The sequence below is a fragment of the Xenopus laevis genome, chromosome 1S (assembly GCF_017654675.1).
Source record: "Xenopus laevis strain J_2021 chromosome 1S, Xenopus_laevis_v10.1, whole genome shotgun sequence".
Classification (NCBI taxonomy): Eukaryota; Metazoa; Chordata; class Amphibia; order Anura; family Pipidae; genus Xenopus; species Xenopus laevis.
In genome coordinates, this window is record NC_054372.1 from 151,633,735 (window position 1) to 151,658,766 (window position 25,032).

A 25,032-nucleotide genomic window follows, 5' to 3' on the forward strand; every position below is an offset into this window, starting at 1 on the left:
TTTACACTAGCATATAATGTTATTCTGATGCTAACTAACATAAGAAACAATTTAACAATCTAACAAGATTATACCACATATTCTGCAGTTCTGCAGAATGTATTCATGTTTGCATAAAGAGGACAGCTATTGCCCAGAAAACATTAATGTTGCCACTCCTTAGTGTCCATCGGCTAATGTCTGTACTACAAGGCCAATGATACAGCAGCCATATGCAAAAAAACACATTAGATGTCTTTAAAAAGGTTACAAACTTTGCCAAAGCTGTAGTATAGCATTAGATGAGTATTGAAAAAAGGTCTAAATCCATCAAAATCAACCATTGCTAATCCTACCTCCCAACTCCAGCAGGTCAGCTGTCAGTTCAGGATCAGCATGGGGAGGGAAATTCCACCTTTAGATTAGAATGGCTGCTAGATACCACCACAAATTTGTCACAATTGATTTTATTTATGGATCACAATGGTTTATTCATGTACCCTTTCTTGCCAGCAAGGTGTCTGACCTATTTTTTTTAACCCAAACCGATCTGTTATCCAAAAAAAAAAACCCTTTCTTCGCATTAATGGTGAGGCCCCCTCCAGTCTTAGTTTATGCCCTCCCTGCCAAATTCAAATTTGCATCAATAGCCTGGCTGTTTTTTTTTAAATAATTAAAAAATAATAAAACAGTACCTTTTACACATTTATTAAAATTAAAATATAATTGTTGGAGGCAAAGCAATCCTATTGGGTTAATTATGGATAACAGCATTCTGGATAACAGGTCCCATACCTGTACAATTTTACCTTAAAGGCTTGCCATCTTGTGGTCATAAATATATTTTATTGCATGAGACAGATAAAACACATTTTTTCCCACTGTTCCCCAATTCAAAGGTGCTTAAAAGAACAGTGTAAAAATAAAGAACGTGTAAAAATAAAAACTGGGTAAATAGGCAAAAATGTTTTTTGAAATAGTTAGCCAAAAAAATGTAACCTATAAAGGCTCAAGTGAACAATGTCTAACAAAACAATAGCTAACTACATTGAAAACATTTTTTATTTTTTACAGTCTCTCTGCTTACCAGGTTTTTATACTTTTAAAGGGGTTCATGGTAAAAGTAAATGTAAATTCTAAACAACTCTCTGGAATACATTTATTGTATAATTTCAATGATTTTAAAGTTATTTGTAAGTATAATTGATAGTGAAAGCAGTAACTGACTTGTTTATATTCTCTGCACTACTGGTTCTGACTCCTGGAACAATGTAGTGGGGCTCAGCTGATTAAAGGTGATCAAAGATTTTTCTCTCCTTAACGACCGATTTTAGTGTGATCCGTCAAATTATCGTTAGGTTAGTGGGCACAGAATGATCATGCCTCTAACGATTTTTCGTCCGACATTGGTCAGGAAATCGATCGGGCAGGATAGAAAATTTTCATCGGTCAAAGTGAAATTTATCCATTGTCCAATTGTTTGCTGGGACAAGCAGGAGGTTACCCACAGTTTTTCCAGATTCATCTAGACGATATTGCTTGAAATGGTCTTTTTAGTTGATGGGCAAACTGTACATTTAAATGATCATTTTAGGATTTGCAAGGTCTTATGATAATGAAAAGATATTTTAAAAACATCTATGGCCACCTTTACAGACCTGTGCATAGGACATTTGAATTCTCCAGTATGTTGGGATTAGTATCTAACTTCAAGTCAGGGAGCCTTGTCCACTTAATCTTGCCTCCCACCATGGGCTCCATATTTTTTTACAAATCTTTTTGGAGAGCGTCTGGCTAACAGGGTAAGCTTGATAAGAGGTAGGAATTAGTTCACCAGAGTGTGAAGGGCTTGGGCCCCATCCATGTCATTACAATTACTTTCCTTGCATGGTACAGGTGCATTCTATATTTGGTTCTGCCATGGTTGCAGCTTGGGAACATCTAGTTAACATCTTGGGAAAATCTAATTTTTCTGCTAGGAGATTAATAACCTCCATCCAAAACTGTGGGCAGGACCAGGCCATATGCAGCCCCCTCTGTCCCACACCTGGGACATTTTGCTTCAGGTTTACGCTACATGGATCTCAGCCATGTAGGTGTAAGATAGAGTTAAAGCAACCATTTAAATTGAATTTGTTTTTCCCATATAGAGAATATGCAATAATAACCCCTTTTATTGCCTCATCCCAGTCCTTTTCCATGAGGTCAGGGATGCTGGTCAACCATTTATGATGGGATATTTAAAAGGGTGAAATAACTGTTTGTAGCAAAATTTTATAGAGTTTTGAGATGGATTTAGTTGGGGAGGGAGAACAAAGTGCCGTTTCAAACTGGGGTTGTGTGATTTGTATATCAACTCCACCAAATAGTGCTTGAAAACCTGCTTGAAATGGAAGTACTAGAATTGAGAGAAAGTGAGCTATGCAAGTTTCTCTTTGAGAATAAATGTATTATTATTAACACATATTTATAAAACGCCACAGTGTTGTACGATAAATGGATGTATACCTTAACATACAAGAATACATATAAAAGCAACCAATACTATAGGCAGAGAGTTTACAATCTAAAAAAAAAAAAAATTGGCACCAAATAAATATTTTCACAGGTGATCTTGCCTATAAGTTGTGGTAAAGTGGACCTGTCACCCAGCTGTTTAATAAAAGTCGTTTTCAAATTAAACATGAAAACCAAATTCTTTTTTTATCAAAACATTCATAGCTGTTGTAAACTCATTCAAAAATCTCAGCTGTGAATCAAATATTGTGTGCCACTCCTCTATGCCTTAGGCATAGAGTTGGGGCAGTAAATTACTTTCATTTTCGATCAGCACTTTCTAGATGTCACTGCTTTCCCCACATTCCCCCAGTTCTCTTCACCATTTAATTGTGTAGCCAGGGCATGGGGATGGACATCAGGTCCCCCGTTCTGGGGCACAAACAAGATTCTGAGATGATGCAAGGCTTGTCTTAATAACAAAATGGCTCCTGCCTGCTTACTATAATTATAAGTTCCCAGACTGATGGAAACAAGATTCAAATAATTTATACAGTGTAATTAAAGTTAATTTTAATTGACTAACACGATAAAATAGGATTTGGATTAATTTTGTTGGGTTACGGGTCCCCTTTAATGCATTTAGTAGGAACCATCAGTGCAGATAAAATGAAGGGATAGACACATACTGCTTTTAACAGTAGTAAATAAATGTTAATAAGGTGCACACACGAGAATACACCATCATTTATTATTGTCTGAAAACACAGTTAATAAGAATAGTAACATGAATTTTCTGGCTATGTTTTCTCCCTGAGATGCCTTTGTTATTGCTGTTATAGCTTCTAAATTCAGGAAGCTGTAGGCAAAGCCACAGGGTAGAAAGAGCTCAAATCTAAGCCTTAGGCTATCACACTTAATGACTGAAGCACAGGCAGAGAGTAAGGTTTGGCTCCTCTAGTCATAATACTTGACATAACCCAAAATGATCACTCTTCGGGGTATATATATATCAGAGGGTGAAAATAGAGCTCTGCATACATAGAGCTGTATTAAAAAATTAGTGTAGTATGCAGCATACATATTATTGTTTATTATTGCTGCCCATACAAATGAATGTATTGTGTGATGTAGTTCTACAAATGAATTCATGCAAAGCTCAGATATGGACTTAAAAATGCTATTAAATAAATATAAGATATTAAGATATTAGAAGTTTTTGCACTGCTGATATAATACATTTGAAGCAATCACACCACCTGCTATTAATTTTTCTGACTACTGTACGCAAATTTAATTAACGAGAAGAGGAATGTCACGGGGTCTGAGGTTTGATACTTACACTACTGCAATAGAATAGAAACAAGAGCACTGACAAGTAAATGGGATACAACATACTTTTTATTAAAATCTACTAATGTAAGTTTTACCATATGGTTGCAACATTGCAGGCGTTCCCACTTTACTTCTTCAGGTGCAGTTTCATCTGAAAGTTACACCACTGCACCAGACCCCTGGAATGTTCTGCCATATTGCATCAGGAACGCTCCCACACTAACTTTGTTCATACAACTCCTTAAAAATACTTTTTAGATGAAGGACTTTGCTTGTCTTTCTATGCTTCTATGTAGAATGCAAAAGTGCTCAGAAAAGCACTCTGGACAAGTTTACATACATCTGTTTTAAGGGGTTTGCATTTCCTTTAACCAATGTACCTGCACATTTACATTTTCCTTACAACTTGTACCTAGCATTAATATGGAACAATGGGAACAATGGAATTCATACTTGCCTTGGGAAACTTCCAAGGGCCCGTGGGCATTTTGTACTAATAGTAACTGCATTTTCAGCACTATTTGCAATTAACATTTGCAATCTAATAACTGTCTAATGAAAATTATTACACTATGAGTTGTATTAATTTTCCCCACTTGTCTCTTAGCAAATTTGAATTGTTGAATAAAATAATGCATATCAGTGGATGGAAAAGTAGCTTCAAATGAAATGTAAATTAATTACTATAGTGATGATTTGTTGGCTTGTCTGTGACTGATATTTTTTTCTGTACATAATGTTCATGGTCTCTAGGGCCATCTAGTGCTCATTCATTACAACAGTATCGGAAGTTTCTAATATTCCTGTCAGAGAAAATGTTACATTGTTACATAGTTACATTGTTACATTGGTTCAAAAACACTCTGCATGTGCAGAAGATACAATAATTTTGTAAATTTCCCATACCCAATCCACATTACTCAGGTCCCGATTATGAAAATTTGAATGAATAAAGGGGGGGCATGGGTGACGAACGGCAATGGGCCTAGGGGCACCCACTATGCAAATCCGGCCCTGGCCATCACAACATCACCCCGCAGTACATTCAACAACCTCACTGTCCTGACTGTGAAGAACCACTTTATGGGTAAAAAGGTCCCCTGCTATTTGTCTATAATGTCCTCTAATGTACTTGTAAAGTGTAATCATGTCCCCTCGCAAGTGCCTTTTTTCCAAAGAAAACAACCCCAACCTTGACAGTCTACCCTCATAATTTAAGTCTTCCATCCCTCTAACCAGTTTAGTTGCATGTCTCTGCACTCTCTCCAGCTCATTTATATCCCTCTTAAGGACTGGAGTCCAAAACTGCACTGCATACTCCAGATGAGGCCTTACCTATAAAGACCTATAAAGAGGCATGATTATGTTTTCATCCCTTGAGTTAATGCCCTTTTTTATGCAAGACAGAACTTTATTTGCTTTAGTAGCCACAGAATAACACTGCCCAGAATTAGACAATGTGTTATCTACAAAGACCCCTAGATCCTTCTCATTTAAGGAAACTCCCAACACACTGCCATTTAGTGTATAACTTGCATTTATATTATTTTTGCCAAAGTGCATAACCTGCATTTATCAACATTGAACCTCATTTTCCAGTTTGCTGCCCAATTTTCCAACATAGACAAATCACTCTGCAAAGTGGCAGCATCCTGCATGGAACCTATAGTTCTGCACAATTTAGTATCATCTGCAAAAATAGAAACAGTACTTTCAATGCCCACCTCCAGGTCATTAATAAACAAGTTGAAAAGCAAGGGACCTAGTACAGAGCCCTGCGGTACTCCACTAACAACACTGGTCCAATTAGAAAATGTTCCATTTACCACCACTCTTTGTAGTCTATTTTTTAGCCAGTTCTCTATCCAGGTACAAATACTATGTTCCAGGCCACATTCCTTCATTTAACCAGTAATCTTTTGTGTGGCACTGTATCAAATGCTTTAGCAAAGTCTAAGTAAATCACATCCACTGCCATCCCAAGAATCGAGGTCTCTACTTACCTTCTCATAAAAAGAAATTAAGTTAGTCTGGCAAGATCTATTACGCATAAAACCATGCTGGCACAAACTCATAGTATTATGATTTGCTATGAAGTCCAGTATCTTATCCTTTATTAACCCTTCGAAAAGCTTTCCTACCACTGATGTCAGACTAACGGGCCTATAGTTTTGAGGCTGAGAACGGGATCCTTTTTTGAATAGAGGCACCACATTAGCAATTCGCCAGTCTCTCGGCACTATGCCAGATCTCAATGAATCATGAAAAATTAAGTAAAGAGGTTTGGCAATCACAGAGCTAAGCTCACTTATTACCCTGGGATGAATACCATCTGGCCTCGGACCCTTGTTAATCTTAACATGTTCTAGTCTCTTTTGAATTTCTTCATGTGTGAACCATGCATGATTAGTTGTTTTACTAGAATTGGTACTGTTAAGAAGGAAACCTTCACTTACTGGTTCCTCATTTGTGTGGATAGATGAAAAATATGAGTTCAGAATCTGCGCTTTTATTTTGTTTTCATCAACCAGCTGACCAGCTCATTTTTTTACTATTAACATATTTAAAAAATAATTTTGGATTTTTTTTACTGCTTACTGCAATATCCTTTTCTATATCAATTTTAGCTTGCCTTATAGTTCTTTGCATGCTTTATTGGCCTCCTTGTAACTTATAAATGATTCGGCTGTCCCAGCTAACTTGAAAGCCTTAAAAGCACGTCTTTTCTTACCCACCTCAACACCAATGCTTCTATTGAACCAAAAAGGTTTTGCTTTGCAACGACGTTCCTTGCTTACTAGTGGAATATACTGACAAGTATATTTATTAATCAGCATTTTAAAGACTTCCCATTTTTGTTCTGTGTTTAACCCTGTGAAAAGCATTTTCCACTTAATATGTTGCAGAGATGCCCTTATACTGTCAAAGTTTGCACGTCTGAAATTTAGTATTTTAGTTACTCCCTTATAGAATTGCTTCTGCAACAGAATCTCAAAGGAGACCATGTTATGATCGCTATTCCCTAAATGCTCACCCACACAAATGTTAGAGATGAGTTCAGTATTGTTAGTTATTACAAGGTCCAAAAGAGAGTTATTCCTAGTAGGTTCTTGAATGAGCTGGAATAAAAAGTTGTCATTCAGCATATTTACAAACTTACTAGCTTTTTCTGTCTTAGCAACCCCATTACCCCAGTCAATGTCTGGATAATTGAAATCACCCATAGCAACAACTTGACCCAGCTGTGAAGCCGCTTGTATCTGCAAGAGTAGCTGGGCTTCATACTCGACACTTATACGAGGGGGTTTATAGCATACACCAATGATAATTCTTTTTGTTACCTTTTGCCCAGTCAAAATCTTTACCCAGAGTGATTCTACACCCTCACCAGTGTCAGCTATTGATATTTCTTTAGCGCATGGCTTTAATTCAGGCTTTACATACAAACACACTCCTCCACCCTTTTTAATCCCTCTGTCCCTCCTAAAAAGGGTGTAACCATTTAAATTCACAATCCAGTCACATGTTTCATCCCACCAGGTCTCAGTGATACCAATTATATCATAATTTTTAGAGCATGTTCCCATAGCAATAGTGCAAACTTGGTCCACTCTGGGACCTTTCTCAAGGCAACCACACCCCACACTTCATCAGGTATAAATAGCCAATGATAACCATCTAATTAAGGAACAACATCACCATAGTAAAAGTGACCAGTGCAATTATAAATCAGATATTTATAAAAATAAAAGACATACATAAAAATTACTAGCCATCAAGGTGATTAGGATACATTCGTAGTGTTGCCCCAAAACTTCAGTACAGCATTTTATTTATATAATTCTATTTTATTTATATAATTTTAGTTTATTTGAATGAATAAAAAACTCTAAAATTCACAAATTTCAATTTTGATAAATAGGCCAACACAAATGTGCGGCCAGCCTAAAGCTGATGTGCAGATTTTATCCTTGTATTTGATGAACGATCCCACGCTTCTGACCTGGCACTTACCATTCAGTTTAAATAAATGGCAAATGAACAAATCAGATAATGTTCTGCCGTGACAGCAATCGTACAAAAGTTATGTCCGACAAATTCTAGTGAAAGTCACACATTGTTATCGTCAGATAGGCAATACATGCAGAGAAGTTGTAGTTAGCTTACAGAAATCTTTTGAACCTGTCTGATCCACTAAACGACCAATCACCATGGTAAGAAAAATGCCTGGATGATCCACACATGGTCCGAAAATTGTATGAAACTTTAATTTGTATGACTATATCTTTGTGTCTATGGCCAGCTTGAGACCCATATTTCACAGCTTGTGCTTACAGTGTTTAGTCCTTAAATCTGTATGAAGTAATATACTTAAAGCATGAATGGAATACAGGTATGGGATCCGTTATCTGGAAAACCATTATCCAGAACTTACAGAAAGGCTGTCTCCCATAGACTCCACTATCCAGAGAATCCAAATTTTTAAAAATGATTTCCTTTTTCTCTGTAATAACAAAACAATAGCTTCTACTTGATCCCAACTAAGATATAATTAATCCTTATTGGAAGCAAAACCAGCCTCTTGAGTTTATCTAAGGTTTACATGTTTTTGTAGTAGACTAAAGATATGAAGATCCAAATTACAGAAAGATCCGTTATCCGGAAAACCCCAGGTCCCAAGCATTCTGGATAACAGTTGCCATACCTTAACTATATTTATCAAGGTTTTGAATCTATGGCTGAAAAGAAAAAGTAGGATGGAGAAGAGCAGCCTGGCCACATGGGTTAAAGATATGCGGCAAATTTTGTGCAGCAGTCTTATCAAAGGAAGCTATTCAAACCATATATCCCTAGCAGTTGTACAGTTTATTACTGTATTGTATATGTAGGAATAAGTCATGTTTTACAAGATACATGTTCATGTGTTGATATTCTCATGTTAATAGAGATATTATTTTTTGACAAACCAAACCCATTACAGATTTCAGTTTTATGGATGCAGGTCTATGCTAACAAGTTCCATTGCCTATGTCTCATATTTAAGGGAAAGAGAAAAAAGAGAGAACAGAAATATAGGGTGTCAGGAGAGCTCCATTGCAAAGCGCTCCACTTTGTGGGCCACCAAGACGTGGGTTCAGTGCCTGAAAATAGGTTGAACTGTTTGGCATTCCTGGGTGTTTAATAATTCTTAATTTACTGATTCTTGAACATTTGACCTTCTGCCTTGTACCTGACCACCACCAATTGCTGCCTGCCTTTGAACCTTCTGCCTAAAACTTGACCATGATTCTTTCTTAACCCTTTGGCTGCAACGTATTGAACTTTGCACCTAGTGCTTCCTCCTTGGTCCAGACTTCCCGACAAAGTGGGCCGTGAGGCCCTGACAAAGGGAAAGAAGAGGCTAGTAGGGGAAAAGAGACAATGTAAGTGGGGCACGTTTTCTGTCAAAATCCCAAATGAATAGCGGACATAGTGCAATTTAAAGGTTAACATAACTGGTAACAAAATCCTCCGGTGCATGTGCTTGTAGGGGGCACTGGGGAACTATGCGTCCCCAGTGCACCTCAGAAAGCAGCTGGGCTTATGCCCGGGCCTATGTGGCCTCGCCACAAATCCGGGCCTGAATATATCAGCACTGGAGAAGTGGGGTCCCCATTGACAAGGATAAGAAAGGTTCTTATCCTTAGCTTAAGAAAAATTATGGATGAAAGGGTAAATATGCCACATATATAACAAAGATTATCATATATCTATTTTCCTTGAAATATACAGTAACTGCACTGGTGCACATAGAAACTTCATTTTCTGCACACTTGTATTTATACATATCATTTAGAACTGCAATACTACTTCCTTTTAGTGACATATTTTTCTTTAATAGAACACATGGTAGTTGAACCATACTTATAAACACAAATACAAAGAGAAAAATGTTCTGTATATACTATAAGCCTGTACCAGTATCTGCTTGGCCAGAAATTGGCCGTTCATGCTCAAAGAAGCACTGGGAGGGGACCATGAATACAGTCCTCTGATAGGTCCAAGATACCCTCATATGTTATGAGCAGGGGAAATCCCAGAATTCATAGTGAATCAACAATAGGCAGTAGAATAAAATAAAATGTGCTTACATATATCACTGACAGATACGGGGAGTGCTTCAGTGTAATGTAGTAAAGATGTATAGGAGAAATTATAACACACAGCTCTGGGCTCTCTACATTAGTTATTCTTTAAGACTAGACAATTCATTTACTTTCCCACGATACTTTCTCTTTTTCAGTGGTCCACTTTCCCTTGGCTTAATTTAGCATGTAACCTCCCATCCTATTTCTTTGTCTCCCCTTATTGAGGATTTCAATCTATTTAAATCTCCGGGGGCATTGCAAGAATAACCTGAATATTTGCACTTGCTTCAGTGACAGATTTAAAAAAGTGCCCTAAGCCCCCTCTGTCTCCAAGGCTAATGAATCATTGCAGCTCCATTTCACTGCCTGCTGACACTCAGATCATTCAACAAATACATATGTTCCACTGACTATTTAATCCTAGATTCTGTACAAAATTTAAATTAAAGGGGCTGTTTTGTGTATCCTGAAGTGAAATTGCAGCTATAACCCACAAAATGTAGCTCAATTTGATGCTCTTAAAACTCAACGATCTTTCTAATAATGGATTGTTAGGAGACATCAGCTACCAACGTTGTGGAACTACAACCTACAAATTGTCCTTCTATATTACAAATGGTCAGTGGAGCTATGGAGACTAAACTCTTGTCCAGGAGCTGGGGTGTTTATGGAATGATGAATATGTTGTTGTAATATAAATAAAAAATAATAAATAAATTGTTTGTTGCTTGGAATTAGGGTCAAAATGAAACACTGCTACCTTGGTTTCCTGGAGAAATTTGTTATATAAACCCTATTGACCAGGTTCACAACCCAAGAATCTGCAGAAAGCTCAGCTGAGATATTCCAGTTATAGTTAGTTCTCCTTTAATACCTGCCTTCTAGGGCTCTCTTTGCATGTTGCATTGACACATGCAGTTGACTTGCAACTCATGGCTTGCTGATACAGTTTCTGAGATTTAACAGACCAGAAATGAGTTCATTCACACCTACATTGTCTAAGATATAATGAAATGAGATAGGCTTATTTATATGTATAGGCATATTTACAACATAAGCAACAGCTGCCACTACCAACTAGTGATGTTTTTGTTTTGACTTTCCAAACTGGAATAGATCAAAACTAATTAATTGGCTGTTATTGGCAACTGCACTGGTACAACTAGCACCTATGTATGCAAATCAGACTCCAGACACTAATTAGAAGGTTCCTAATGAAATAAACTCTGCATTGTGAGTCAAAAGGCATGTGGTTCTGTACCTTGTACATTGCCCTATTGTGTGTGTGTATGTGAAAGGGGTTGCCACTACACTATCAACCAGCTAAATGCTATTGTGGAGAGCCTTGTGGTACTTGTTCATTTATTGTGTCAAGGTCTGAGCTTTATATAGCTCCAGCACTGAGCCACACACAACAGGTTCAGGTCTAACAATACCCTGATCACTCAGGGGCACCAAGCAACTGAACAGCTGCTGTTTGCGTCTTGCATTTGGGAAAAGAACAAACTGCTAAAACAGCTGAGAACATGAGGAGGGAAGATAAAGGCTATTGTTATACCCGGCATTATTGTCTGCTTGCTTTGTGTCTCAGCATATTTAACAAAATAATGGCAAAGAATAGCACTGTGCTTAACAAGGGAAATCAACAGAATGTTTATTTTGTCTGACCATGTCGCTTTACATTCTGATGACTTATAAACAGAAATACTTGGATACTGTACTTTTAACGCTTCAAATGGCACCCATTTCTGCAGAGATACAAGTGAAAATGTGGCTACAGTTTCTTACATCATAGCCTCCAGCTTCAGTTTCTTTGGACTGTTAAGAATAGACAGAGGAAATTACAGTTGAATCTGTTTCTAAATAATAACGGCAATGAAAATTAAGAGAGACAAACAACAAATGCAAATCTCAACTAAATTCACAGATAGTTACCTAGCACAGGATTAGTTTCTCCAAAGTTGCTCCCTAAAACAGTTTAGCACAGTACTTTATAGTGTAAATAACCTTGCTTTTATCTTTATGAAGCATGGGGTAGATGCACGGTGGCCCAGATATGTGAAAAGTCTACATAAGACTGGGCAGTGGTGTAATTCCCTTTCCAGCAATTTTGGGGTCCCATTTAAGTCATGTCACTGCATCCTCCCTCTTCCCACTTCCACAAGCGATTGGATCAGACAGCACGGTTGTAGACAGGTGGGAGGGTGCCAGAGAGATACAGGTCCTTATAGTTAGTCAAGCACCTGACCCTGGGTGAGAAAACTTATCTTTCTTTTACAAGAATGAATGCAGTGGGCAAAAATCAGTGTTTGTGTGGCCACAATGATACTGCAATTCTGGGAAAACAATCTTACACTAAGGGGTAAAAACATGGTGGTTTGCATCTAAAATTACACTTTGCATAATGCAATTTATATCTGCCCCTTTTTATGTGTAAGGTTTCTGTACCAGCCCAAGGCCACCACAGTCCTTTAGTAGAAAATCTGTGCCTCTGAAAATGCCCCCAGTAGCTCCCACAGGCTACTATTCACTGCACATGCTCTAGGCTGCTGTCAGCTACCTGCGCACTGATTCACAGTATACGGTACATATATAATATAAAACTATACATGACTGATTAGTAAGAGCGAGGAAAGACAAAAGCCAGTACATTCTGCATCAGAATGAATTTTTAATCAGCTTAGAAACTTTTGACAAATATTTTGATGATATTTTTTATGTCACTGACATGGAGAGCTGAGAGCTACTCCATAGTTGGTACAGTCAGGGGTGCTTCGCCAATGAGGCAAATTGAGGCTGTCGCCTCAGGCGGCAGCGCCCCACTAGGTACCAGGGGCAGCAAAAATGCTGCTCCTGGTACTTTAAGAGCAAATTATTGGGGGAGGGGGGGCAGCAGCAACTGCTGCTGCCTCAGGCGGCGAAGGGGCCAGGATCGCCCCTGGGTACAGTAAAGGTGGCCATACACGGAGAGATCCGCTCATTTGGTGATATTGCCAAACGAGCGGATCTCTCTACGATTTGCCCACCTTGAGGTGGGTGATACCGGGCTGATCCGATCGCTGATCCTAGGCAGTCGGATCGCGGGACCGCATCAACGAACAGATGCGGCCGTGATCTGACGGGGTAATATAGTCCCATCCGATCGAGATCTGGCCGACTTTCGGAAACTGCAGAAAAAGAATCATTTTGGGTTCTACTCAACTACTTAATGAATATTTGGGATCTTCATCATTGTACATAAATCATTGTACATTTATGTACAAGACATAAATGTGGCACTCTTCTTAGAACTGCTTCTAAAAAGTCCACAACTGCCCTGAAAAGGTGACCAGTTTTGGGCAATTCCATATCACTGCATAATAGGATATCAGATCAATTATGGCCAGATGACATGACTGATTTGATTACTACATATAAGTGAGTGGACTCTGGTTGGCCAGTGACCCTGATGATGATATGCTTCCTTAGTAAGGCTTAGGACACTTGTGTTACACCAGTTGTGCCACCTCTTATTGACTTATTGGTACACAGGCTGGGACTGGGATGAAAAAGAAACCCTGGCATTTCAAGAACACAGAGGCCCAAATAGCCCCCACCAGCCCAATAAATAGTAACTGTCTATGAAATCTTATAGTAGCCAGAACCCACAGATTGCCAGTCTGGGCCTGTGGGTGTGGGTACAGGCAGATTTCTACCCCAGAATTGAATTTGATCTTCTTCCATTTTAGCAGCAATATTAGATATGTTTCCATTACATTCAAGTGTTGGGTTTGAGCTTTGGCTTTTTGTGCAGAAAAAATCACTGGGGGGAAGAAACCACTATATGGGACATAGCCTGGTCTTCCAATCTGAGCAATCAGGTATAAAGAGAATAAACAACAGTGTAATTATAATAAATTGTCATTAACAAGCAAATGGGGGTGTTATATAAGCTCAAATGAAAACAATGGCCCTGTGTCTTCAAATGAACAGACTTCAATTAGAAAGCAAATATCCAAGGAAAATATAATTAATATTCGTATTTTGGCTGTAAACAAAACATTGTTATGAATACTGGATGAGATTATTAATGCACATTAACAATTGTCTTGTTTGCTGTTTTGGTTCAAGGTTCATGGCACGCGTGTCCACCTCCCGTGGCTCCCATTAACTTGCGTGGGTTGGAATATGCTTTTGGCTGGAAAGTGCTCGCACCTGCATTTCTGCAGATTTCCCATTATAGTATTTGTCACATACAAGTAAGATTGCTATTAAAGATTCAAATCAGGCACCCTTACGTTTATCTTTGTATCACTGGAAGGCTCAGCATTTTTGGGTCATGTAGGGCTGGCAAGGATTGTTAGCACAGAGATCAGTTACAATTCATTACTATATTATGTATCGTGCTTAAAGAAATACTCTATTACCACACCCATATCTGTCTCAAATGAAATATACATTACAGATGCTTTGGCGCTATATATCATTGCTGGGTGACACCCCGGCTAATGAAAGAATGTCATTGTGTGGATTCTTCTCTGTAGGTATGTCATTGTGTAACTGCTTCCCGTTCCACAGTCATGGTTCCATATGCTAAATAACTGTGCCTTCCTCTTTATGAATGAAACTAAGAAAATATATATACACAGACCTATGCACAGACATCATTATGCTAGACATGCACAATATGATATATTTTAATATACTGTATGCTCCTGTGTCTCACAAAGAGTTAATCTCAGAAGCATTTGTACCCCGCACTCTATCCAGCCATCTGCTGTGGTATTGTTACTTTAAATAAAATCACAAAAGGGATGGGGCAGCCCGTGAGCATTGGGTTTCTGTAACCTTCAGAACTTCTTTTGTCTCACATACCAGCAGACTGCACAACAATGTGTCATGATCGGAGACAAGGGAAAAGCTTATTAGAGGATGGGGCTAATTTACCTTCCACTGCCAAAAGTGGTCATGAGTTTATTTATAACTAGTTTAAGGGGGTATTTATTGTGTGGCTGATCAGAGGGGTAACAGAGTTCCTCTGCTAGAACATCTCATACCACAGCGCAACAATGGTAAGTGAAGGCCAGGGTGGGTCTGTTCAGGGAGGCTGCTACTTCTGAATTTATGGCCTTTCTTTTTCATGCATACAGGTCAACTTTTTAATTTATATGCAATTATTAAAGGGGTTGTTCACCTTTGAGTTAACTTTTAGTATGACGTAGAGAGATATTCCTAGACAATTTGCTATTGGTTTTAATGTTTTATTAATTGCGGTTTTTGTGTTATTTAGCTTTTTACTCAGAATCTCTCCAGTGTGTAATTTCAGCAGTCTGGTTGCTAGGGTCCACACTACCTTAGCAACCATGCATTGATTTGAATAAGAGACTGGAATAAGAAAAGGAAAGGCCTGAATAGAAAGACTAGTAATAGAAAGTAGCACTAAAAATTGTAGTCTTACAGAGTATTTGTTTTTAGATGGGATCATTGACCCCCATTTAAAAACTGGAAAGAGTCAGTAGAAATAGGCAAATAATTAAAAAACTATAAAAAAATAAATAATGAAGACCAATTAAAATGTTGCTTAGAACTGGCCATTCTATAACATACTGAAATTTAACTTACAGGCGAACCACCGCTTTAACACCATGCTTCAATTACTCTACACTGTACTATTGTTGGGCTTTACCCTAAATTCAGGGATATGTAGTGAGTAATAGCCAATCTGATCAAATTCCTCAGCCCAAAATCACCCTGTTCCCAGGGGATTGCTGGATGGTGCACTTCTGTGATAGCTGGGGTACAACTGGAAGCCAATACTTGACAAAGATGGTTTGTGTTCAAGGCATCTTAAGAAAAAGTACTGGACACACATAAAGTTTACATTGTGATTTCTGATTCTAATAATGAATGTAATATTTTGTGGCTGCATACAAATATGGGGCTACAACATGCATTTAAATTACCTACTAGTAAGCCAAGCAGGATGTGGATTCACATGGGAAGTTCCATTTATAACAGTAATCAAATCCATTTCTAGCTGTTTTCCTATTTTTTCTTTTGAAAAATATGGATTTGGTTTAGCACCTGTGATTTACAGCATTGCAAAAGTAACTGGTAGTTCTTTAAAAGTTCCAAATCCAGGCTGTATGAGTAATTTCAGACCCATTACAGCTTGTCTCTGCAGAACAATTGAATAACTTTGTAAGGTGTATGTCACTTTTTTTAACTGTCATTGATGCTGAAACATACATAGTGCCATCAGGCAGTTTTGATCAGAACACTCAAGAAAGCATTTGTGAATGGTCAATGTGTGTGCATCAGGCATTGTGTTTGACTGTCACTGCTTGCCAAATCATGGTTTTGTGATTATAATGACCAGTATGACCAGTTAGCCCAAAAAGTAGGCAAGGGGGTTATAGCTATCCCTCAGCACTGACAACATCAGTTGTTCTGTTGACATTGAAACTGTTTAGCTTGTTCCAGGTGTTCTATGCTATGCACTCATCTCTAATAAACCTGCATACGCTGCTGTTCTTAGATTTGTCTCCATTAAAATATATATATTTTATTATAAGCATAGATGGGATCAAAGATAATCCTAGACACAAGTAAGCTATGAATGATAGATATCCAAAGTCAGTGACCCTAACTATATGAAGAAGACAGTCTGTAAGCAGAGCTTCGAAATTCACTTTCCCCTCTGAGCTCAGTACACATGCAACTATGGGCCAAAAGTAGAGGGATTTAACATCCAGCTTTAGTCAGTGCTACCAGTCTGATGATCTCTGTAACATTCTTTCAGCACTTTAGGAATCTAAATCTGTAGGTCTCGGGAAGCTCCAGCAGTTCATGGGTTTCCAGGAGCAAAGAATTATCACAGGATTAGAGACCCATATGCTACTGAGTGACATTCACTGGGCTCATGTAAGGTTATATTAAAAGTACCTCTTTGGGATTTGTAAGAAATAAAAGGGAAACTACTTACCTGTTATTCTTATATTCTAAGTGCTGCTGTCTGACCAGGTACCTGAAATATACATGTCTGTGTACATATAAGTAAAAAATACATTATTTTATTCTTGCATATCATGATTTTTATTGACTGGATGAAGATGAAATATCACAGTTAAAGAGTATTTAATGAAGAAACAAGCACAGTTTTAGTAAAAACACAGTATGAAAAAAGAAAACTTCCACCCATGTCATGTAGATATCCTTATTTGATTACTGTTAGGGGTTAGGTAGTGAAGGGCTATAGTCACATGACTACAGAAGCAATTTGGGATTTCTGAAATGTATCATACAGTGTTTGGATTTGTTATTTTGATTTTATACAATTAGCCCTGCACTAACTTTCTCGGCTAAGAATTATTAGAATATTATAATAGTGATAATATAGAGAAGCCTCATATCTGTCTAATATTGCATGTAAACTATCTGAAGGGAATTAGATAACAGAATACAACTGTAATGAAATTTTATTTTATTTCTAAAGTCACCCAAGAAAGCAAAGAAGAGATCAGAGGGGGGCAGCTCTAATGTGTTCTCCATGTTTGAGCAAACACAGATCCAGGAATTTAAAGAGGTGAGAATATAAATGTTGTGTATAAATGGGCCAGAAAATGAAGATGAAATAGTAGCCACTGGTGGATAAATCTACATAATATGTGATTTAACAGTAAATTTTAATATTTAATAATTTAGATAATTTACAGCCTGGTAAAATGTTAATTTTTCCGAAATTTAAAGGGGACAGTTCTACTTATATTTACAATTCATTATATTTATTTCCTCCTCCAAAACGAAACATTTTCTGGGAAGAACATCGCTGTCAGTTGTTACATATTTTCAAGATTAAATTAGTTATTTCCATTTAAATGTACAGGACATTAAAGCGGTGGTTTCAGCACCAACCCTTGTAATGCCCCTGATTCAGAAACACCTGTGAAAAAGGCAAATCATTCAATTCGATGAAGGATTAAATCGTTTACTTCGCTCAACAACGGCCGTTTCAGATCGAAAAAATACTTTGACTATCGAAGTATCAAATTCAATGGTTGAATTTCGAAGTTTTTTATCTTCGAAATTCGACCCTTAGTAAATGTGCCCCATAATGAAGATTTTATGGCTTTCCGTGCAATAAAGTTATATAGCCATGCTTTACTGTCTAACAGTAATAGAAAGGAAAAGAGAATTCTATATGCATTGCAGATGATATATTACACTGAAAAGTAACAGAACTATAATGATAAATGATAATCTATTTTTTGAATGATATTCCATTACAATAGAATGGATTGGGCCTTATTTTTGAGAGAAACCAAAGATATTTCCAGTGGCAGAGAACCATTATACAAAAAGCATGAAAAACTCCCTGATTCCTGGGCTGGAAATATGTAATACTGTAAATACTGTAATATTTATTTGTGTATACTGGTATTAATTTTAAAACCATAATAATTCAGACACATTTTACAACTGATTTTATTTCTTTACTTTTATAAACATAAACTCTTTCATACTCACCCAGTTTCAGTAGTCATATAATTTTTAAATTGAATATGAAATACTAAAAAGAAAACTGTCATTGTAACTAATGAACTATTTTGTTCAATTAAGGCTTTTACTATTATGGACCAGAACCGAGATGGATTCATTGACAAAGATGATCTGAGAGATACTTTTGCTGCATTAGGTAATATGAATATTTTGCTTGGTATGCACACAACATGTTCCTGTGTGCAGTTACCCTGGGAATAAATGAGTACTTAGCTGCTCAAAGTTTACTATATAGAGGGCAAAAATTTGAATAACTGATGAGTTTTGGTTCCCTAAGCTATTACCTACCTCTGCTGACAACATGTAGGGGCAGATTTATCAAGGGTCGAATTTAGAGTTCATGGGAGTTTGTAAACTCATAAACTCCCATGAACTCGAAATTGGAAAAAACCCGACCAATTGAAACTTATCAAAAAAATTTTAATTTTCAAACTTGGGTGAATGGGATCGACCTGCAAACTCAAATCGAATTCGAATCAAATTCGAATAAAATTCAAATTGAATTTGAATTAAATTTGATTCAAGTTTTTTCTCTGCAATTTAGCAGGTTTAAGGTGGCAAATAGTCGAATTCAAATTCTAAAAGGGCCAGTACATGATAAATTTAGAAAATCAAATTAGTATTTTTTTAAAAAGACTTAAATCGAATTTTAACTGTTCCCCAGTCATATTCCACTTGAATTTGAATATTCTAATTTTCACTTCGACCCTTGATAAATCTGCCCCGTACTGTTGTGGAGGTTAGGAAATTGGAACTATTAAAGGATCAAAGGACAGAGATTAAATGGGTAGCATATTAAATCTGGCAAGGACTAGGGGCCAGAATGAAAGTATTTGTAAAGGACTCAGGGAGATTACTTCATTACAGGGCCAAAACCAGGGGTAGGCAGAAGAGGCACTTTTCTAGGGTGCAATGATTAAGGGGGTGCCAGGTACGTACCTCTTCTGTTGCCTACCCCTAGTCTTGATCATTGTACTCCCACTGCCTCTGGTAACTTCCCATCTTCCGTCAAACCACTCCCATGCATGTACACATGGTCGTTTGCATTTTTCGTGGGGGGCGAGGTGGCTGGCCGGGTTACCTAGGGTGCCTGGCTGGCTTGACCAGGCCCTGCTTGATCATAAGCATCAACCTGATGTAATGATAGAAGAACACAATGACATACAGTATATTAAAAGGATCTTTTGAGAAAAAAGTGAATTGTTTAGACCTTATCTTGAGCTATTTCCTTGGCTGTATAGAGTAAGGCTGAAAATTATGCATGCCTACGAGACAGATGTAGCCCTCCAAACGGCTCCATCTATGCTCAAGAGCTCCATAGAGTTCTTTGTATGATATGTCATGTAAAACAAAATCCGGCCCTTGAACACATTTTAAAAGAAATAACCAGACCACAACATGCATAAAGTTGAACAGATCTCAAAATCACAATTTTTTTTTTAATTTAATAGATTTCTATTGGACATTTAGCAGGATAATGGCTGCTTTATGGTACCAGTGGGCCCAAAGCAAAGATCTCACTGGCAGACCCCAACAACTTTCCCAAGAAATTTGTAATAGGATGAACCCCAAGCGGGAGCAGGACATAAAGTTGTCCAATCTTAGTCTTTACTGAAGAAAATGTAAAGTCCAGGGTGGTTTGATGGAAACATGTAGACTGTAAATAATACCAGCTTTTTGTTAAAAAATATCATTTAGGCACATTTATTCTATTAGAAGGTTAAGTTAATAAAATTAACAAAGTGGTTATGCTTAGTTTATTAAAATTAAGGGTCTACCATTGGGCTGCTTCAGTCAAAAGTTATAGTACATGGAGTCTAATGTCTAATGGTGGGCCCCCTGTCCTTGTGGGTCCCGGACAATTGCCCTTTGCAGATTTATTAAAAAGGTCATGTGTATTTTAAACTGATCTGAATACAAAATCTATGGATTTAGCCAAAGTTAGTTGTCTGAAAATTGTTTGACTTCTTTAAAGGTCGACTGAATGTAAAAAATGAGGAACTGGATGAGATGCTAAAAGAAGCTCCAGGACCAATCAACTTTACAGTGTTCCTGACTATGTTTGGCGAGAAGTTAAAGGGTTGGTACTCTTAAATAATACACGGACCATATATGAGAGTGAAAAGAAATGAAATTGACATGGCATAAAATTGACTGATAGCTACTTTTTGCTTTGCAGCCTTTTTACCCTACAACTTGCAAAAGCCCAGGATACAATTTGTTCACTAGTGACTGCACCTTTCCATTTATATACATTTGAGAGATCAAATGAACATAACACACAAACAATGCAGTTATAAAAAAATAATGCTCTACAGTCATCGTTAAAGTCATTAAAAATACTTTTATATTAATTTCACTGTATATTGAATTGGGTTGGGGTTTCTGCAAACAATGGATCAAAAGATATCTGAAATCAAAGAGCAAAGGTGGGAACACAGAAATAATTTAATATGAGGTGCTCCTCATCTTTAGCCTTCTAAGGTATTAATTCATCTATAGTATGTGGTATTAAATCAAATAATCTACAAGGGCAGTACTATACAAAGAAGCAGACATTTATAATGGGTGACCACACCATTTTCTCTGGTCCTCTGAGAAACGTAAAACGGGGGTTCTATTGTCAATGGAAAAGTAAATGAAGATACAGATTTTTAGTTGACGAACAGATGTTCATAAAAATGTGCCGTTTTAACGCATTACCCCACAATCACTTTCCTCTAATCTATTATTCAGGGCATATTAAATGGTCAATGTAAATACATTCCTATAGTGATGCCATCATTTAAAAGGCACTTAAAGGAAAACTGAAGGTATAATCACTGTGAAGGAAGGGTTGCCAAAATGTTAGGTAGTGCCCAGTGATTATAATCACTTAATTGATACCCTGGGCCAGTGCTCCTGTTTGTTAAAAACTGCACCTACCTGGGGTATTTCTATATGGGGCATTTCTATAGAGGCCTATCCTCTTTGGCTATATCTGTCTTTGCTTAATTTCTGTCCAGGCATTCACATACACAGTAGAATGAAAGCAGGACTTAGATGCAAAAAGCCATCTTTTTCACTCTACTGTGCATTCACCTGCCCAGCAAGAAGATTGTGGCGACTGAGCTCCTTCAGAAATATGCTGGCCCAGTAGAGCTTTATGCAAACAGGAGCATAGAACTGGAGTATCAGGTAAAAGTATTATAACCACTTGGGGTTGCCTAAGATTTGGCACCCCACCATTGATCATACCTTTGCTTCTCCTTTAAGGATGCAAATGCATTAGGATTTATTGGTTGAAACATAAAACAAATTTTAAGAAGGTCCAGCCTGCAGGATGCAGGTGCAATGACCCTCCCTCATATACCCTGATCTGTTAAAGATAGATGTCTAGATTTTCAAAGCTATACAAACCTCCTTAACTGCGTTAGGTAAACTGTCATGGAAACTATGCCCAAACCGTAAAAAAACGTACCAAATCAATATTGTTTGTCTATTGCCAAGCTTGATTGGCTATATTTGTGTCTACATTAACTCATATTCAGGTTAATGAAATGACTGCTCAGGGCTAGTTGAAAAACTCACCTCAAATGGCAGCGTCGACCAGGCTACCAGGCCTATCCTGATGCCTTAAAAGCTGAATTTCCCCCCCTGTACTGCCGGCAGGCGGCTTCTGCTGTGTTACTCTTAACAAGCTAATTTTCCAGCCAAGGGTGACATAACCAATTTATTTCCATTACTCTGTTATCCAGGAGCTGATCCAGAAGAAACAATTCTAAATGCGTTCAAAGTGTTTGATCCCGAGGGCACTGGACTTCTAAAATCAGAATAGTAAGTACATTTATCTGCATTAGACCTTAATTCTCCAGTTCTTTGGCTTTATATTAACACACATTTTTATGGCCTTGTTTTTCTTTCCCCCAAGCATTCGAGAAATGCTCATGACTCAGGCAGAAAGATTTACAAGCGAAGAGGTAGGACTTCATCTACTTTGTTCTTGTTTTATTACAAAATACAGCATGGGACACAATGCTAATGTATTCTGCAATGCCCTAAGTGCATGTTAACAAACAATGGGCTGAATTATATAAAAGGGTTATAGTTATTGCAAAACAAGCAATTACAGAGGCACCTGAATACGGGCTCTAATTTGTGATGCAGTAGAACAATATGAAGCACAACTTTATTTTTTAGCATCTTTTGACTGAGTACATTTTAAAGTTGGCTTCAACATACCTTCCCCTTGACATTTCTCACATATCTGATGTGCAGGACCTATAAATTGAACAGAAAACAACTCACTGGCCTTCCCATGCTGTTCAATCAACATGGCAGTACAGGAAGACATAAATGTGCCAGACCAAGTTGGCAGCTGATTGGTCCATGCAAAATCCAGTCAGACAAGGATCATTCAGTATGTGTTAATTAAGTCCTCTCACAGTGGATCTCCATATGTAGCATCCTCGAGTCAGTCTGCTTTAGCCTAGTGTACGAGTGGCCAAATTGGACAAAAGCTGCAAGTTTGACAACCTAACCAAACTAACAAATCTTCCCATATGTCTCCAGTTTAATTGCAATGCATTATTTTCATATTTGCAAAATCAATAAACCATCTGCAACGATTTTACTAACAGGTGGATCAGATGTTCACAGCTTTCCCCCCTGACGTGACTGGAAATTTAAACTACAAAAACCTTGTGCATATTATCACTCACGGTGAAGAGAAGGAGGAATAACATTATTGCGCAATGGTCTTGCTCTTCTCTTATCAACCCCACAGACCTTTTCAGAGTTTTGTTTTCCATCTACTGTACATCTGCTTGCTGCATTTACTCAAAACTTTGCCCTCCACGATCTCTAATGTTTCCTGTGACCATCTGTAAAATAATAAATATTATTTCTCTACGTTATATCTAATGCAAGTATTTATTATGCTGCTTCAGTGTCCATGGTACATAGCAGTGTTGGTAACAATATGATCTCAGCCCCTCACATATGGCCCAAACTACTTGAAACTTCCACATATATATATTTTTTTTGTTGATAACGTTACAATATTATTTAGTTGTAAAAAATGCTTTAGGAACAATGTATGTAAATACAAACATTTCTGTGCATTCCAGAAAAAATGTAAATAAGCAGTAGATAACTTTCTGGTATTTCCCCTAGAGATTCTGGCCAAACTGAGCAGAGAGGGGCCGCCACTAGTTGGGCATGTTTGGTATAGAGAACCATATAGCAAGATGGAATGTTGCAGATAGTACTTTAGTACAAGTGGGGGGAGTAAGTTGATGGGGGATGTATTGCATCACAAGTGCCTCAGATGACCAGGGAGCTGAATTGATAGAAAGATAAGCTAGGGTTAGGCAGGTGCCCTCCATATGTATTATTATGTATTACATGTACCCTAAGCAAAATTAATTTTGTGCTCAAAAGTGTAGTGGGGATGTTTTTGCATGCACAATGCATTTATTGTAAAAAATATGCAATTGGGACAAATGGCACTCCATACAAATGAGGCTTTGTAAACTCAAAATAAAAACTACATTTCAGATAATTTCAGAGCCCCAGCAAAAATGCTATATTCACAAATTCCTATTTGTAACACTATCGGAGTGTCCAAGTATGTTGGATGTTGGTGATAGGTTTGTACAACTGCATCTTAACACACATTTAATTATCTATTAATGGTCTACAGGTCATGCACACATTCAGTTATTGGCCATGACACCAGGGCTGGGCCAAGTCTCTTGTGTGCCTAAGGCAAAGCACTTTCATAACCCTGCCTTCCCAGTGAACTCGCATATAATCGCTCGCTCATGCTCTCCACTGCAGTGATGCACAGTAGGGGGTGAGGGAGGCGTGCACAGAGCAAGTGGTGTGAGGATCTTCTCTAGAGGCTAAAAAACTAGGGGCAGTCAGACAGAAGAGGCCCATGCCCAGCACCCTGTTGCACCCTAAACATCCAAAAACAAAAAAACAGCAGGTGCCAAAACCAATAGAGGCACTACCTAAGTAAATAGGATTATAGTAGAACAAAGGATTAGTAGAAGGGACTCACATTTCACCCAAGTCCACAGGTGCATATCTATAAAAAAACAACAAAAGTTGTGAGTCCCTCCAAAAATCAGTGAAGGGTAGTAAAAAAAATACGAAAAAGTTTATTAGGACATAGCAAACAATGGCATTTTATCAAACAGTCAGGTCATCACAGCCCACCTTAACACCACAAATAAAAAACATCTCCACTAAAGATATAAGTTGTTTTATTAGATAGATCCTTTAGGAACATCTTTTCCATTATAAAGTCAAATAAATGAAAATGCTTATGTAGTACAAGTCTCAGCTGATTAAAATGACAGGTTAGCTATTTCTGGAGGATGCTTCATGCAGATGTTATTGCAGATGAAATGTCAGCTAGTTCACAGTGGGCCCTGCACAAAAGTCCCTTTATTTTTATTAATATGGCCCTATAGTATGTGCAGGAATTAGCTATATGGATGATAATTGAAAAGAAACAATGAAGGGGAGCCCATACATAGGCAGAAATTACAATATCCCCTGCACTGAA

The 25,032-nt window shown here is 37.7% G+C and overlaps 1 protein-coding gene across 1 annotated transcript; it reads left to right on the forward strand.

Annotated features, from left to right (window-relative positions):
• The first annotated feature begins 14,938 nt into the window (after nucleotides 1-14,938).
• On the forward strand, nucleotides 14,939-23,366 carry myl2.S (myosin light chain 2 S homeolog). The gene is given in 7 exon segments (NM_001093839.1): nucleotides 14,939-14,989; nucleotides 17,413-17,502; nucleotides 18,537-18,612; nucleotides 20,452-20,556; nucleotides 22,214-22,292; nucleotides 22,387-22,435; nucleotides 23,096-23,366. Coding segments are annotated over 7 exon segments (504 nt in total). The 5' UTR covers nucleotides 14,939-14,986; the 3' UTR covers nucleotides 23,198-23,366.
• Nucleotides 23,367-25,032: the final 1,666 nt, after the last annotated feature.